Genomic DNA, 18,749 nt, shown 5'->3' on the forward strand with positions numbered 1-18,749 from the left:
CTCTCTCTCTCTCTCTCTCTCTCTCTCTCGCTGTCTCTCTTTTTTTTTCTCTTCTCTCTCCATGTTAATGCCACCCAACATTTTAAGTCAGACTCATAAGCTCTGCCAATGGAGATGGTAGAATGAACAGCTGTGGACTGTGTGAAATCTGTAGATAGCTCCGTTTGTGGTTACTCTCTGGGCCACAGCTCTGTTGTTTGTGTGTAGAGTGAGTGTCTGCTTGGAAAGGTTAGCTCAAGTGAAAAATAAGACGGGAGTCTCTCTCGCTCTCTCTTGTGATAGTTATCCGTGTTTGGCAGTGTCACTGTGTGACAGGGAAGGGCAGTTAGATGCATCTATCTCTTAACCCTCTGACCTTCGGTGTTTATATATGCTGAACAAAAATATACATGCAGCATGTAAAGTGTTGGTCCCATGTTTCATGAGCTGAAATAAAAAAATCCCAGAATTGTTCCATATGCACAGGTGTGGCATATCAAGAAGCTGATTACACAGTGTGATCATTACACATTTGCACCTTGTGCTGGGGACAATAAAAGGCCACTTGAAAATGTGCAGTTTTGTCACACAACACAATGCCACAGATGTCTCATGTTTTGAGGGAACGTGCAGTTGGCCACTGATTGCAGGAATGTTAACCAGAGATGTTAAATGTTACATGTTCTACCATAAGTCGCCTCCAATGTCGTTTTATAGAATTTGGCAGTACTTCCAACCGGCCTCACAACAGCTGACCACGTGTAACCACGCCAGTCCAGGACCTCCACATCTGCCTTCTTCACCTGCGGGATCGTCTGAGACTAGCCGACCGGACAGCTGATGAAACTGAGGAGTATTTCTGTCTGTAATAAAGCCCTTTTGTGTGGGAAAACTCATTCTGATTTGCTGGGTTTGGCTCCCCAGGCGGTGGACCCCAGGCGGGGGACCTGGCTCCCAAGTGGGTGGGCCTATGCCCTCCCAGGACCACCCATGGCTGCGCCCCTGTCCAGTCCAGTGAAATCCATAGATTAAATAATGAATTTATTTAAATTGACTGATTTCCTTATATAAACTGTAACTCAGTAAAATCATTACTGGACTGGACTGGGAATACAGATATGCATCTGTTGGTCGCAGATAGATACCTTAAAAAAAGGTAGGGGCGTGGATCAGAAAACCAGTCAGTATCTGGTGTGACCATCATTTGCCTCATGCAGAGTGACATATCTCCTTTGCATAGACTTGATCAGGCTGTTGATTGTGGCCAGTGGAATGTTGTCCCACTCCTCTGCAATGGCTGTGCGATGTTTCTGTCAATTGAGAGTACACTTAATTCCAGAGCATCCCAAACATGCTCAATGGGTGACATGTCTGGTGAGTATGCAGGGCCATGGAAGAACTGGGACATTTTCAGCTTTCAGGATCCTTGCAAGATGGGTCTGTGTATTATCCTGCTGAAACATGAGGTGGTACCAGGGGGGATGAATGTCACGACAATGGGCCTCGTGATCTTGTCACAGTATGTCGTTCAAATTGCCATTGATAAAATGCAATTGTGTTCATTGTCCGTAGCTTATGCCTGCCCATACCATAAGCCCACCGCCATGGTGGGCACTCTGTTCACCACTTTGACATTAGCAAATCACTCTCCCATATAACGCCATACACGTGGTCTGCGGTTGTGAGGCCGGTTGGACGTACTGCCAAATTCTCTAAAACGACATCGGAGGCGACTTATGGTAGAATAAATTAACATTAAATTCTCTGGCAACAGCTCTGGTGTACAATTGCTCACTCACTCAAAACTTGAGACATCTGTAGCATTGTGTTGTGTGACAAAACTGCACATTTTAGAAAGGCCTTTTATTGTCCCCGGCACAAGGTGCACCTGAGTCATGATCATGCTGTTTAATCAGTTTTTCCTATGCTACACCTGTCAGGTGGATGGATCTACTTGCGAAGGAGAAATGCTCACTAACAGGGCTGTAAACAAATCTGTGCACAACATTTTGGAAAAATAAGCTTTTTGAGCGAATGAAAATGTTTAGGGGTCTTTTATTTCAGCTCATGAAACACTTTACATGTTGCGTTTATAGTTTTGTTCATTGTACATAAAACCCAGCCAAGCGATTCACAGAGGGTCATCTGTGACACACACACATAACACAGTCCCCCCTCGCTTTCACTTTGTCTCTCTCAATTCAATTCAAGGGGCTTTATTGGCATGGGAAACATGTGTTAACATTGCCAAAGCAAGTGAGGTAGATAATATACTCTCTCTCTCATACTTTATACTCACATACACCACTGTACAGCATGTAATCCTGAAATTGACACACGCACGCACAAACACACACACACACACACACACACACACACACACACACACACACACACACACACACACACACACACACACACACACACACACACACACACACACACACACACACACACACACACACACACACACACACACACACACACACACACACACAAACACTTCCATTACTAATGATGATCATCATTGTTTCAATCAGAGGCCTGCAGTGAGAGGAGAGGTAATTGAGATGACATCGACGTGTTTACTCAGCACTATTTCCTGCTCTGGTCGTAACAAAGACACTGTAACTCACCCAGGATAACCCATCAAGCACGGTTCGCTGCCCCCAGCAGCCTTACGCAATGTGCTCTTGGATTAGTGTGTGGGTGTGCGTATGTGTGTGTGTGTGTCAGTTTGAGAAGAACCTGCTGTGTAGTTGCAGTGATGAGAGGGTCAAACTGAGGTTAACCACTCTAGTTCCATTGTCATGTTCTCCATGAGGTTGGACTTTCAGAGTCATGCTTATTCTCTACATATGTGACCCATCACCTTGATTCGGTCTTATGCAGCAACATTTGAAATTGTGTCTTTAAGGGATTAAGGAACAATTGGGAAAGTAATTCTGCTTTGAAAGTTAATGAACTTGTAACCCCCCCTTTGTGAAAATGGTCCTTGAATGTTTTAGTACATCTATTGGAGAGCTCTTCTTTGTCTACACCCATTGAGCATCGTTCATACCCTCTTACTGTAAGCCTTAGCCACAACCATCTATTTAAGGATTCACATGTGAGGCCATGTGCTAAACAGAGTGAGTAAGGTAGTGTAGTGTAGTAAACAACCAAAGGTTTCAAGACTAAAAGTGGTGAAAGTAGTAGCAAAAAAAATCTAGTCCTTGGTCTTTTTGTACATTCAATTTGCAGAAAACGCTTTAGCTAGCTAGATTCTTTACATCCACTGTTTCCCAAGACGACAGCCTGGTTTTCTCAGGAATCCCTAAAACATTAAACAACACGAATTACAATTTCATACTCATGTCATAACTCTAGCTAGCTAGCTGGTTAATGTTAGCTAGTTAATGTTTATGGTTAATGTTAATGTTAGCCTCGCTTCCTGAAACGGGCCACATATGTGAAACTGGCGGCATTTTACGAAATGCATCATAATGCATTGAACTAATGTAGCAATGTGATGCAGTGCCTCCAGGACCCTTACGGCTCATGTCAAATGGATGGAATTAGATGGAACATTGCTTGTGTGTATTCCTTTTGTTCTTGTTGTGCAGTTTCCATTATGTGCCGGTGTTTTCGACAAAACCGGCTCTTTTCCATACGATTACTGTACTTGGAAAAAGAAAGGGAGAAGAGGGAGGACAGGGAAAAGAGTGGTGGAACGGAGATTGATGTTGGGCGGGAAGGGAGGACAGCGATGGGAGGAGAGAGGGAAAGAGAGAGAGAGGACATGTACAACATTGAAAGAGCATAGGGAGGGAAGAGAGTGAGAGAGGAGAGTTCGTGAGAGAGATTGGCAGAAGGTGTGTGTGGGGTCTGGGAAGGAAGCCAAATAATTGAGAGCCTTGTGGTATAAAACAGTGAACCATAGCCCATATAATCTCATAGTCTCACTCATAAGGAGTGTTTGTGCTGTGTCCAGTCTGGATGTTGATAGTAATTACATCGTTCTACTACAGTAAAGGACCAGGTACTGTACTAGACAGGCTTGCTGAGGTCATATTACTCTAAATGAGGGTTCTTATATTTTAGGGAGTCTAGTAAGGTGGCCATTAACTCCATCTGGATAATAGCTTAATGGCTGTTGTTTGGCCAAGAATACAATGCTTTCGGTAAGTATTCAGACCCCTTGCCTTTTTCCACATTTTGTTACATTAAAGCCTTATTCTAAAACAGATTAAATTGTTTATTTTTCTCCCTTACCAATCTACACACAATACCGCATAATGACAAAGCAAAAACAGTTTTTTAAAGACATTTTTGCTAATTTATAAAAAATGTCAAACTGAAATATGACATTTACATAAGTATTTAGAGCCTTTACAATGTAAAGTAAGGTTTTTTATGTTTTTATTTTTCATAAATTTGCGAAAATGTCTTAATGTTTAACGTTTCTTTTGTCGTTATAGGGTATTGTGGGTAAATTGATGAGGGAAGAAAATGATTTTTTAGAATAAGGCTGTGACGTAACAGAATGTGGAAATTGGGAAGGGGTCTGAATACTTTCAGAAGGCACCGTAAGTGTAGAGAGCTTAGGTTTTCAGGGTAGTTGAGTGAGAGGTGCTGAGATATTTGAACAGACAGACAAAGTTGAAATGTCTATCTCTGTTTTTCTCCCCTCTCTCTATTTATCTCTCTCCTCCTTGCTCACTCTCTGTCTAGTTCTCGTCTCTCTCTCTCTTTTCTTTCTCTCACATAGTCTGAAACGTTTATTCTTGTATTGATTTTCTTGATCTGATTTAGTGGTGAGGTATTCACGTCCGACTTGAACCCTCAGAACTCTACTGTACCACAACAACAAAAACAATTCAATCAATTTTAGAATAAGGCTGTAACGTAACAAAATGTGGATGAAGTCAATAGGTCTAAATACTTTCCGAATACACTCTATCTATATCTATATCTATATATTCAGATCCCTTGACTTTTTCCACATTTTGGTAGGTTACAGCCTTTTCTAAAATGTATTAAATTTGTTTTTTTCCCTCATTAATCTGCACACAATACCACATATTGATAAAGCAAAAACAGGTTTAGACATTTTTGCTAATTTATTCAAAATAAAAAAATGAAATATGACATTTACTTATTCAGACCATTTGCCCCTGTACTTTGTTGAAGCACCTTTGGCAGCGATTACAGCATTGAGTCTTGTTGGGTATGACACTACAAGCTTGGCATACCTGTATTTGGGGAGTTTCTCCCATTCTTCTTTCATCCATTTCTAAAAACCTTTTTTTGCTTCGTCATTATTGTGTGTAGATTGCTGAGGATTTAACGTAACAAAATGTGTAAAAAGTCCAGGGGTCTCACGTACTCATTCCAGGGCTTTCCTTTATTTTTACTATTCTCTACATTGTAGAATAATAGTGGAGACATCAAAACTATGAAATAACACATATGGAATCATGTAGTAACCAAAAACGTGTTAAACAAATAAAAATATATTGAATATTTGAGATTCTTCAATGTAGCCACCCTTTGCCTTGATGACAGCTTTGCACGCTCTTGGCATTCTCTCAACCAGATTCATGAGGTAATCACCTGGAATGCATTTCAGTTAACAGGTGTGCCTTGTTAAAAGTTTGTTTTTAATTTGTTGAATGTCTTTCCTTCTTAATGAGTTTGGCCAATCATTTGTGTGGTGACAAAGTAGGAGTGATATACAGAAGCCCTATTTTGTAAAAGAAATAGTCCATATTATGGCAAGAACAGCTCAAATAAGCAAAGAGAAATGACAGTCCATCATTACTTTAAGACATGAAGGTCAGTCAATCCGAAACATTTCAAGAACTGAAAGTTTCTTCAAGTGCAGTTGCAAAAACCAGCGAGCTCTATGATGAAACTGGCTCTCATGAGGTCCACCACAGGAAAGGAAGACTCAGAGTTACCTCTTCTGCAGAGGATAAGTTCATTAGAGTTACAAGCCTCAGATTGCAGCCCCAATAAATGCTTCACAGAGTTCAAATAACACATCTCAACATCAACTTTTCAGAGAATATGTGATTGTGTGAAACGGTCGAATTGCTGCAAAGAAACCACTACTAAAGGTCACCAATAATAAGAAGAGACTTGCTTTGGCCAAGAAACATGAGCAATGGACATTAGACTGGTGGAAATCTGTCCAAATCTGTCTGATGAGTCCAAATTTGAGATTTTTGGTTCCAACCACCGTATCTTTGTGAGACACAGAGGATGTGAACGGATGATCTCTGCATGTGTGGGTCCCACCGTGAAGCATGGAGGAGGAGGTGTGATGGTGTGGGGGTGCTTTGCTGGTGACACTGTCTGTGATTTTAGTAGAATGCAAGGCATACTTAACCAGCATGGCTACCACAGCATTCTGCAGCGATATGCCATCCCAACTGGTTTGCACTTAGTGGGTACTACATGATTCCATATGTGTTATTTCATAGTTTTGATGTCTTTACTATTATTTTACAATGCAGAAAATAGTCCAAATAAAGAAAATCCCTTGAATGAGTAGTTGTGTACAAACCTTTGACTGGACTGTATATATACAAAGGTATGTGGACACCCCTTAAAATTAGTGGATTCGGGCATTTCAACCACACACATTGCTGACTGGTGTATAAAATTGAGCACACAGCCATGCAATCTTCATAGACAAACATTGGCAGTAAAATTGTCTTACTGAAGAGCTCAGTGACCTTCAACTTGGCATCATCAAGGAAGTTTGTAAAATGTATGACCTGCTAGAGCTGCCCCGGTCAACTATAGGTGCTGTTATTGTGAAGTGGAAACGTCTAGGATCAACAACAGCTCAGCCGTAAAGTGATAGGCCACACAAACTCACAATAACAGGACCGCTGAGTGCTGAAGCGCTTAGTTCGTACAAATCGTTTGTACTCGGTTGCAACACTCACTACCGAATTCCAAAATGCCTCTGGAAGCAACGTCAGCACAAGAATACAACAACTTTTTGTCGGGAGCTTCATGAAATGGGTTTCAATGGCCAAATGTTGGCTGGAGTGGTGTAAAGCTCGCTGCCATTGGACTCTGGAGCAGTGGAAACCTGCTCTCTGGAGTGATGAATCACGCTTCACCATCTGGCAGTCAGATGGACGAATCTTAGTTTTTGGCAGTGCGATGGATTAATCTGGGTTTGGCGGATGCCATGAGAATGCTACCTGCTCCAATGCATAGCGCCAACTGTAAAGTTTGGTGGAGGAGGAATAATGGTCTGGGGTTGTTTTTCATGGTTCGGGCTGGACCCCTTAGCTCCAGTAAAGGGAAATCTTAATGCTACAGCATCAATGATATTCTGGACGATTCTGTGCTTCCAACTTTGGGCAACAGTTTGGGAAGGCACTTTTGTCTTTCAGCATGACAGTGCCCCGAGCACAAAGCAAAATGTTATATATGCACAAAAAGCTTATTTCTCAAAAATGTTGTGCACAAATGTGTTTACATCCTTGTTAGTGACCTGTGGCAGTTCCCAGAAATGTTCCGTAAGCACAAAAAGCGTATTTCTCTCAAATGTTGTGGATAAATTTGTTCACATCCCTGTTAATGAGCATTTCTCCTTTGCCAAGATAACCCATCCACCTGACAGGTGTCATATTAAGAAGCTAATTAAACAGCATGATTACACAGCTGTACCTTGTGCTGGGGGACAATAAAACAATGTTATTTTCTGTACCATAAGCCACCTTCAACGTCGTTTTAGAGAATTTGGCAGTACGTCCAACCGGCCCCACAACCGCAGACCACGTGTAACCACGCCAGCCCAGGACCTCCACATCCATCTTCTTCACCTGCAGGATGGTCTGAGAAAAGCTGATGAAAAAACTGCGAGGTTGCACAATCCGAACCGGTCTCATGGATGCTCATCTGCGTGCTTGTCGTCCTCACCAAGGTTTTGACCTGACTGCTGTTGAATTCCGGTTTCAACTGCACTGTGCAGATGGCGGACATCATGGCGCTGTGTGGGCGAGCGGTTTGCTGATGTTAACAATGTGAACAGAGTGCACCATGGTGGAGGTGGGGTTATGGTATGGGCAGGCAGATGGCGGACATCATGGCGCTGTGTGGGCGACGAGATAACGGTTTGCACAATTGCATGTTATTGATTGCAATTTGAATGCACAGAGATACCGTGACGAGATCCTGATCCTTGTGCCATTCATCCGCCACCATCACCTCATGTTTCAGCATGATAATGTTAACAATGTGAACAGAGTGCACCATGGTGGATTTATGCAAGGATTTGTCCACAATTCCTGGAAGCTGAAAATGTCCCAGTTTTTCCATGGCCTGCATACTCAACAGACATGCCTTTTCAACTCTAAGGAGATGTGTCGCGCTGCATGAGGCAAATGGTCACATCAGATACCGACTGGTTTTCTGATCCACACCCCTTCCTTTTTGTAAAGGTATCTGTGACCAACAGATGCAGATCTGTATTCCCAGTCATGGGAAATCCATAGATTAGGGCCTAATTCATTTATTTCAATTGACTGATTTATATGAACTGTAACTCAGTATATTCTTTGAAATTGTTGCGTATTGCTTTTACATTTTTGTTATAGACTGTATATGCATCATGCTGATGGAAGGACTTTTTCTTTACGTCTCTCCATGTCTCCATGTCCTGATATAGAAATGGTTAACTCGTGATACTTTGTCTGCTTGTACAGTAACTTGCAATGGTCCGTTGAAGTTTGTGTGTGTGTGTGTGTGTGTGTGTGTCTCGTGTGTATAACTCAGTCTGACACACTGTTGAGCAGTGTTTATACATCCAGAGGGGACAGTGTTGCTGAAATGATGTGTTTTGATTGGTCCCTGAGAGAACATGTGAAATGATAGCCTGCTTATGGGATCTTGAAATTCCCTCGGTGGCGTTCCCATTCACGCTTGGCAGACTCGGGAATACCCTTTCGGTATACCCATCCAGGGGAATATCAGCTTTCCTCCACTGTGAAAGAGAGATTGATATGAAGTTTGAACAGTTTTGTCTGTACATAGAATAATATATTTTTCACTAGATTGTGTTCATGTGGTTTACCCTGCATAGTACAATTTTCAATTTCACTTTCATCAATCTGAACAACAGATTGATGCAGTGGATAAGATGCCTTCCTTTCTCTTATGACTCCAAAGGCCATTGAGTTGATCTAACTACTACCCCTCACGTCGGAGGATCACAGTTAGGCATTGTAATGCCATTGGTGGCATGGTATCAAATACCTTTTAGATTTTTCAACACTACAGTAAACAGCCGGGCCTCTTTTATAAACATCTAACAATGTGGTTCCTCAGGGCTATAGTAAAAGATTAGTCACCGACATGCTATGGTATCTAGCTGAATGGATCTCGTGTGTGTGTGTGTGTGTGTGTGCCTAACTTATTGTCTATTGGACATATCCTCTTTTCAGTCAGGCAATCAAATGAGAGTAAATAAGGACAACCCCTTATCTCCTCTTCATTTCAGTCTATATGTGCATCCATCCAATCAATGCTCCCTTCTCATAAAGACGGAATCAATGTGTCTGTAATTTCACCTCCATTGATTGGTGGATTCCTTCCCTTCAGATGAGTCACTGTGCCCTCGCGGACACCTATTGGTCTATCACAGCGTTCTCCTCTCAGAGAGAGACAGGAAATTATTACCATTAAAAGGAAGTTATCTTCCATGTTAAGGCTAGTTTGTACACAATTGAATACACGCCAGCATACACAAGCAATGATCTACACAATAAACACACAACACACACACAAATAGTATAGGCTCAGAGATGGGGGTCTGCCCTGCCCTACTCCTATGGGGCTGAAAGTGAGTGTGTGTTTCTGAATGGAATGGTCATTGCTTTCTCTAAAGGTCAGGTAGATAGCTGGAGAATGAATGCTACTAATTATGGCCTTGAAAACCAGACTGAGGCTGGAGGTCCACAGACAGTGTGATTAAAGAAAGTGTGTGTGTTTGTGTGTGTAAGAGAGAGGGTGTGTGTGTTAGTGTGTGCGCGTGTGTGTGTGTGTGTGCGTGTTTGTGTGTGTGTGTAAGAGAGAGGGTGTGTGTGTTAGTGTGTGCGTGTGTGTGTGTGTGTGTAAGAGAGAGGGTGTGTGTGTTAGTGTGTGTGTGTGTGTGTGTGTGTGTGTGTGTGTGTGTGTGTGTGTGTGTGTGTGTGTGTGTGTGTGTGTGTGTGTGTGTGTGTGTGTGTGTGTGTGTGTGTGTGTGTGTGTGTGTGTGTGTGTGTGTGTGTGTGTGTTTGTGCGTGAGTGTGTTTACGTGTGAGAAATGGAGATAGATGCCAATGGGGTATAGGCTGCCTGTCGCAGGCAGAGGACGACTGGTCTAATTGGAAGCCACATTTCTTTTCTAATAAGTGCCGGAGCACAGGGTCGCTGGAGAGCCTGTCTTAGGATCGGAGACCCTCAACTGTGTGTGTGTGTGCGTGTTCGTGTGCGTGTGCGTGTGTGACAGCAGGGCGGAAGGAAGTATGGAAGACAGCAGGAAGAGGGGAAGGAGGGTAGGATGGGGGAGAAGGAGAAGGAGAGGCATAGTAGAGGACAGGAGAGGGGGATGGCGTGAGGAGGAAGTGGGGGTGTTTGTGATGAATTAAAGATGGCACTCTCCGGCAGCAGTGTTTCTAAAGATCACTCTTTCTGAAATGTTAATGAATGCAAATGATGTGGCATAATTTCTTCTGACCAGAGAGGGAGAAGGGGATGGGGATGGGGATGGAGGGAGAGAGAGAGAGAGAGAGAGAGAGAGAGAGAGAGAGAGAGAGAGAGGGAGAGAGAGAGAGGGAGAGAGAGAGAGAGAGAGAGAGAGAGAGAGAGAGAGAGAGAGAGAGAGAGAGAGAGAGAGAGAGAGAGAGAGAGAAGGGGATGGAGAGAGAGAAGGGGATGGAGAGAGAGAGAGAGAGAGAGAGGGAGAGAGAGGGGGGAGAGAGAGGGGATGGAGAGAGAGAGAGAGAGAGAGAGAGAGAGAGAGAGAGAGAGAGAAGGGAGAGAGAGGAGGATGAGAGAGAGAGAGAGAGAGAGAGAGAGAGAGAGAGAGAGAGAGAGAGAGAGAGAGAGAGAAAGGAGTAAGTGGTGGGGGCAGAGAACGGGGACAAGAGAGAGGGAGAGATAAATGAGGAAATGAGTGAAATTCAGAGAGAGCGAGAAAGAGAGATAGATGGAGCTGGAGAGATACACAGCTGCGAGGGGGTATGTTGAGTGGTGCTGCACCGGTTGTAGAGAAGCTGATTGACCATTAGGATATGCATGAGTATCTGTCACTAGACTGTCTACTCTTGTGTAGCTACTAGCTTGTTACCTGTGTCTGGCTATAGACTAGCTCTGTGGGGGCTGTCTGGTTCTGTGTTCTCCTGTTTTGTCCTGGCCTACAACAATTTTCTCATGAGGGACACGGAGACGTTTGTCCCGCTGGCCAGGTTTTGAATCGAGAGATTACCACAGCATAGTATTGTTTGTTCAGTGACGTCGCCAGTGTAAGTAGGGATTTGGACAAGAGTATGAAACAGGTATTTGAGTAGTTGCCTTTCTACTTCAGACGGTTAGTCTCCCTAACAGAGGTCTGAACACATGGGTGCCAAGCGCCGTGTGATTCACCTGCTCCTCTCCTCTGAAGAGCCCGCTGTGTTTCTCCCTCTTTCCTATCTTTCACACCCCCAAGATTTCCCTAGCTCTCGGTGGTGTGATATTGTCCCCCTCCTGTCGTTTTCCCTTCTCCTCCCCCATCCCTCCTTCCCCCCCCCTCTCCCTGCAACGGAGAGTCAGTCTTTCCTTTCAAACGGAAAAAAAATGTATCTTCACTTAGACTCGACGATGTGTGACTGCGTCTCCCTGCACAGGGTGATAAGTGTGTGTGTGCGCGTGCGGGCGGGTGTGTGTGTGCGCGTGCGTGTGTGAGAGGTTATTCATTTAGCCGTGTCTCCTAGCTCAGTAGTGCGAGACGCGTAATCCCTTCACTTCCTCTCTGTCACCTAACGTCTCAAGATGATTGTCTGTTCAGATTTCAATTTATATCGATGAACCACACTGCCATAACTGTCTATTGAGAAATGACATGAATGGCAATCTGCAATATACTCCCAACTGACGTTGATGGATAAGGCTGGTGAAAATGGGTATGACAGACATTGAAATGGAGGCAATAGACAGAGAGAGATTTAAATGGACGTTACTTTGGACCTACTGTGGTGATTCACGTTGTTTTATCACTGCTTCTTATTCGCTTTGTCCAGAAGCAATGTTCCAACAGAATCTCCTCATGTTCCACCATTAAACCCCCATGATCCCAAATCAGCTCAAAGTGTTCACACGTAGCCACCAGGGCTCGGCTCAACCGATCCTGAAACACGATGTTGGTTTGGAATCCAATAAGCGCCCGCAAGAGCCTGGGACTCTGCTGTAACGACATTTCGACCAATCCCATTCTCCGGTTTTAATTTCCCAGAGTGCTGTCTGCCCCCCATTGGCAGGGAGCCTCCGCTCCATTTGTTCAGCAAAAATCTCCCCCCTTTTTTTATTTCTAATCCTCAGCGTTGACATTCTTCAGACAGTAGTAATCACATGAAGAAGGTGCCCTAATGTTGGATCAGATTGTCATATTGACTCACAAAGTGCTCTCATCCTACAGTTGACCAGAAAGGGGGGTTGAGAAGGAGGGGTGGAGGGATGGGGATTCAAATATGGGTTGGGGGTGTGGGGGGTGGGGGCCCTCTGAGAATTTGTGGCCGTATTGGCAGGGGAAGAGTGAGCAGCCAAAAGCCGCCGCACCACATGTCATATCGACCCCCTCTGCATACAGGCATCACCACAAAGGGAGAAAATTACACTTCCGGCCCCTCACTCTGTCACATACCGGTGACAATTCACCAGACAACCCTCCTCAACCTGTATCTGAACACTGAACAACACAGTGGCGTTTGTTTTTTTCTCCTTTGTCTCTTCTGTGTCTTGTATTGGCTTTCCTTACAGGCTACCTACAGTATGTGTATAAATGGGATCCTGCAGCTCCTATTGGCAACGGGTGATCATCCGTGTCCACTGTAATGCATCATGCGAGCACGTGCTGACGTGTAATTGTGTGAAGAGGGCTGGAGGTATCGATCGCTGACGCAGGAGCCTCGTCAATGTTGAATGCAGTCGCAGTAGTCCTCCCTTTCTTTGCTCTCTACCTCCCTCTCTACATCCCTCTCTACCTCCCTCTCTACCTCCCTCCCTACATCCATCTCTACCTACCTCTATACCTCCTTCTCTACCTCCCTCTCTACCTCCCTCTCTACCTCCCTCTCTACCTCCCTCCCTACCTTCCTCTCTACCTCCCTCTCTACCTCCCTCCCTACCTCCCTCCCTACCTCCCTCTCTACCTCCCTGTGGACAGCTCTTCAAATGAGTGGATTTGGCTATTTCAGCCAGACCCGTTGTTGACAGGTGTATAAAATCGAGCACACGGCCATGTAATCTCTACAGACAAACATTGGTAGTAGAATGGCCTTTACTGAAGAGTTCAGTGACTTTTAACGTGGCACCGACAGAAGATGCCACATTTCCAGCAAGTCAGTTGATCAAATGTCTGCCCTACTAGAGCTTCCCCGGTCAACTGTATGTGCTGTTATTGTGAAGTGGAAACATCTACGAGCAACAAGGGCTCAGCCATGAAGCGATAGGCCACACAAGCTCACAGGACGGGACCGCCAGGTGCTGAAGCATGTAACGTGTGAAAATAGTCTGTCTTCGGTTGTAACACTCACTATCAAGCAACGTCAGCACAAGCACTGTTCGTCGGGAGCTTCATGAAATGGGTTTCCATGGCCGAGCAGCCGCACACGAGCCTAAGATCACCATGCACAATGCCAAGTGTCGACTGGAGTGGTGTAAAGCTCGCCGCCATTGGACTCTGGAGCAGTGGAAACGCGTTCTCTGGAGTGATGAATCACGCTTCACCATCTGGTAGTCCAAAGGACTAATCTGGATTTGGCGGATGCCTGGAGAAAACTACCTGCCTTAATGCATAACGCAAACTTTAATGTTTGGTGGTGGAGGAATACTGGTCTGGGGCTGATTTTCATGGTTTGGGCTAGGCCCCTTAGTTCCAGTGCTGGGAAATCTTAACGCTACAGCATACAATGACAATCTAGAGGATTCTGTGCTTCCCACAGTTTGGGGAAGGCCCTTTATAGTTTCAGCTTGACAATGCCCCCGTGGACAAAGCGAGTTCCATACAGAAACAGTTTGTTTGAGATCGGTGTGGAAGAACTTAGCTGGCCTGCACAGAGCCCTGACCTCAACCCTATCGAACACCTTTTGGATTAATTGTAACGCCGACTGCGAGGCAGGCCTAATCACCCAAGATCATTGGCCGAGCTCATTAATGCTCTTGTGGCTGTCCCCGCAGCAATGTTCCAACATCTCGAGGAAAGCCTTCCCAGAAGAGTGGAGGCTCGTTATAGCAGCAAACAATTACACCAACGATCAACGATAAGCCTATTGTCCATATTCTACAGATAGATGAAATTGAAACCTCTCTCCCCTGTACACACCCTAGAAGGCCCAGTTATACTGAGCAGTGATGAGAACTGGGCTGAACTATAGCAAACCAACTGATTCACTTTAATTGGTGTGGCGGGTGGCTGTAATGAATGATACACACATTGAACAAAGGACCAGCCATTCCCAAATCATTCTATTATAACAAATCCTCTCTGATCCATTCCATTCAATATGGCCTTCTGGCCTTGCTGCCAGCTTAATGACTTTATACATTAAAGCCTATACTTTTCTATTGTTCTTGCTATGGATTGATAAGGATTCGCATTCTTTACAAATACAATACACCAAACAACCCAAAACACTAACGTATCAGTTCGTTCCAGACGGAATTGCTTAGAAACCTGCTGTTTTCAATGTATCTCCCTGATACAGGTAACGCTGACGAGGCTACATGTAAAACACAGGGAAACACTATTGAGGATGCCCTCCGAAGCGGAGGACAAGAAAGGCCTCCTATTTTCTTCCACTGAGGGATCCTGGGTGCTAAGGGCTGAATGGTGAGCAGGGAGGCATGGTTAGATGTGGTCAGGTCTAATTGCCGGGTGATTTTACGCTGGAAGAAAAGAGGACAAAATGGTTTTATGGGGCTTTTATAGCACTAAAACAATTAGCCTAGTGTGGAGGGACAGGGTTGGCACTGGCAGGGAACGGGGAGGTATCTTAGCCTTTAGGATATCCCAACAGCTTGGTAACAGCCATGTGGAAACAATTATGATGAAATGTTTCGTCAATCCACTCGTAAGGAAAAGAAGTGGAGTCTGGGATGCCATGTTAGAGAACTGGGACATCGGTCTCGCTACATTGGGACGGTTAGCGAGCAAGTGTGCATTGTAGCACTTTCATGCGACATTGAACATTTCCATTCGATATTCTCCATTATTAGATCACCTTTGTCAAGCCACAGAGGGATGAGCAGTGGACAGGTGCCCGAGCTGTGGCATAAGGAGGACCCACTCTCTCTCCTCACCCCATGGGACCTCAGTCCAGCCCATCTTCTAATGTCCTTGTAGCGTCCCTCATTCACTCATCTGTCACACTGAGACTCTGCTAATGGGGGCTAGCCACATGACACGATGGGTCCCCCCCAGGGGCCTTCGACCTCTCCCCCTGCCCTACCTCCCTCCGTTTCAAATCCTCAGTCTCCCCTCCTCACTCATTTCTCTCTCCTTCCTCTCCCATCCCTGCCTTTCCCTGCCTCACTAACCCCCTCTACTCCCAACCCCTCCCTCCCTCTTCAAAAGGAACGGGGAAATGGCTTTTCCAATCTCCTTGGGGTTTGACTAAAGCCTCAGTGATTTCCCCTGAGCAAGCCCACGGATGCAGGCCCCGTGACAGAGCCTGGTGGCTGGTGCGTAAAGCTCCATCAGTCTTGACAGACAGACAGATAGACAGGCAGACAGACAGACAGACAGACAGACAAAAAACAAGCAGACAGTGGTGACAGACCAAAGCTTTATCTGAGGAGAAGTTGACTGATGGAACAAGGCTGTCAGCGCAAAAGAACATGGGAGATTGGTGTGTGTGTGTGTGTGTGTGTGTGTGTGTGTGTGTGTGTGTGTGTGTGTGTGTGTGTGTGTGTGTGTGTGTGTGTGTGTGTGTGTGTGTGTGTGTGTGTGTGTGTGTGTGTGTGTGTGTGTGTGTGTGTGTGTGTGTGTGTGTGTGTGTGTGTGTGTGTGTGTGTGTGTGTGTGTGAGTGTGCACTACAGTAGTACCACAGGAGAAACCTTTAGCTGAATCACCACCAGGGCTAATTGGTTTGGTGCTCTGTGGACAGTTTCTGTCAGGGAAGAGGAGATTGGCACTGAAACCACCCTCTACTGTCTTCTGCTCACCCATCAATCAACTGCACTATGCTATTCTCACCATTTCTCACCAACAGTATTTCACAATCAGTTAAGAGATGTGACATAAGATATGGTTTAGATTAAGGAATTGTATTAGAATTGGTTGAGGTCAGTTAAAATAAGTCTGATCAGTTTAAGGGTGTGTTTCCATCCCTAGATCAACCCCGAAATCACATCTTCCTGAAATCACATCTTCCTGAAATTCACATCTTCCTGGTATATTCTCACCACTTTCATTTCTTCAGACAACAAACACAATCGGGTCCTTGGCGGTTGGCACCAGATATACCAAGATGGCAAACTATTGTTTGGGTGACTTCCTACAAGACGCCTTCTCTTGCCTGGAACAATATCAGCTTTTGGTGACACTGCCGGCGTGCCAACGCTGCAGATATGAATCGACACGGGCTGACAAATGCCTCAGGACTGGTGCCAGGACTATCTGTCTGCGGGGTGTCAGGGAGAGTTAGGGTGAGAGAGAGGGGGAGAGGGGAGAGGTAGAGAGTGAGGAGGGAGGGGGATACCCATCCTTTTGGTGGAGATTATAAGAGTACATGGCCATTAAGGCCAGATGTGGGTGTAGGCAATTCATTTGTTTTGGAGAAATGCAAACTGATTTGACATAATGACACGTGGCGAGTAGGTGAGTGGGTGTGTCTCTCTTCACCTTTTGGTTGTTCTATACCAGTGGTCACAAACCCTGGTCTTTGAGACCCACAGGGTTAGTGCACACTATTGTTCCAACACAGAGGTAAAGTACCACTGGGTGACCAGTGTTTTATCCAGTGTATGCAGTGAACTAAGGCCAGAGTGTTTTCCCTCTGGCCAGGCTAGCAGGCTGTCAGTGCTCTGATGGTGCCCTGATGGTGTTTCTTAAGTAAACACGTGAGTGGAAATGGCCTGGTCGGCTGTGGAGAGCCCTCTACAGTGATGAGAGAAATCACGCTGGGTAAACAATGGCACAAAGCGCAGCACTCAGCACACACACATGCGCGCGCAGACACACACACTCAGCACACACACACACACACTCAGCACAAACACACTCTGCATACACACCCAGTGCGCACACACACCCAGTGTGCACACATACGCACACAGACAGAGTCACACACACACTCAGTGAGATAATGTTCAGCACTCTAGTGCTAGAATCTACTGGTCCTCAACATTCCACTCCAATAGAGAAATTCTACTCTTTGTTCTATTTCTCTCTTTTTCCAAACAGAAGAGAAGTGGAAATTGAGGATAAGTCGAGCAGGTCCATTTACTTTCTGTCATCAGGTGTTCTTTTCTGGAACAGAACTCTGGTCATTTCTGCAGTAAAACTCATCAAAGTGCTCATTCATGGCTTAACCTCAACCATGGGACAGGAGTGAGAATGTACGACAACATACTCTTATAACTGACTAACCTCTCTCTCTCTCTCTCTCTCTCTCTCTCTCTCTCTCTCTCTCTCTCTCTCTCTCTCTCTCTCTCTCTCTCTCTCTCTCTCTCTCTCTCTCTCTCTCTCTCTCTCTCTCTCTCTCTCTCTCTCTCTCTCTCCCTCTCTCAGAGACGTTGATGGACACACGGGTGGCTACGGCTGAGCTAGGCTGGACGGCCTACCCTGCGTCTGGGGTGAGTAACATACTTGTAGGACTCCAGACAGCACCATGGAAAGTAGTCATGGGATTCGTCTGTACCGTCCACGGTTACCTTCTCTCCAAGTGGATCATTTTCAATCTTCTCTGGTTCAATGTTTCCCCAACCACTTTAGGTGTAAATGGCTAGCAATACCATTCTAGGAGGGCTAAATGGTTATGCCATATGATAATGCAAGCCAAGGAACTGTATAACCCCAGTACAAATACCCTTTGATTGGCCTTTGTCTCCGTAGCCCAATGAGTCGATCAATGTCATCCCCAGCATGTACAATACTGTCTTTCCCCAGACAGACAGACAGCCATGACATAGAACTACAGCAGCCTAGTAGAGTAGTGTGATCCCTGTTGCAGTAATTTCTTTTTTCTCCATCCCATCCCCGCTCGTAATGACTTAATTACATAATGGGTCCACTTAAGCCAGTGAAAGCCAGCCCAGATCACTTCAATAGACGCTATAGGGGATAAGACAGCTATAATGCTACAGTAATGCTTCAGTGTAATGATACAGTTATCCAGGGGAGGAAGCGGACTAAAGAGGAGCAAGGTCACTAGCACCGGCTGTCGGCTATACAGCCGGGTACATACACATTTTTCAGCCGGGTACTTTTTCCACTTAAATTAACTGGGCTACTTTTTTTTTTTTAAGAATTTGCCTAGTCAGAAAAAAAGAAGTCAGCCGAGCCCTCTCCCGCTATGCATCTTC

General features: G+C 45.1%; 1 protein-coding gene across 3 annotated transcripts in view; it reads left to right on the forward strand.

Moving 5' to 3' along the window:
* LOC124009399 (ephrin type-B receptor 1-like) overlaps positions 1 to 18,749 on the forward strand; it is a 377,149-nt gene that overhangs the window by 97,261 nt on the left and 261,139 nt on the right. For all 3 annotated transcript variants that reach the window (XR_006834290.1, XR_006834291.1, XM_046321201.1), the window contains exon 2: positions 17,956 to 18,020. Coding sequence is in view for 1 of the 3 variants with exons in the window: in XM_046321201.1 (XP_046177157.1) it covers positions 17,956 to 18,020 (65 nt within the window). In the remaining 2 variants the exon portion in view is untranslated. The remainder of the gene's footprint in view (positions 1 to 17,955; positions 18,021 to 18,749) is intronic.

Source organism: Oncorhynchus gorbuscha, linkage group LG22 (assembly GCF_021184085.1).
Source record: "Oncorhynchus gorbuscha isolate QuinsamMale2020 ecotype Even-year linkage group LG22, OgorEven_v1.0, whole genome shotgun sequence".
Lineage (NCBI taxonomy): Eukaryota > Metazoa > Chordata > Actinopteri > Salmoniformes > Salmonidae > Oncorhynchus > Oncorhynchus gorbuscha.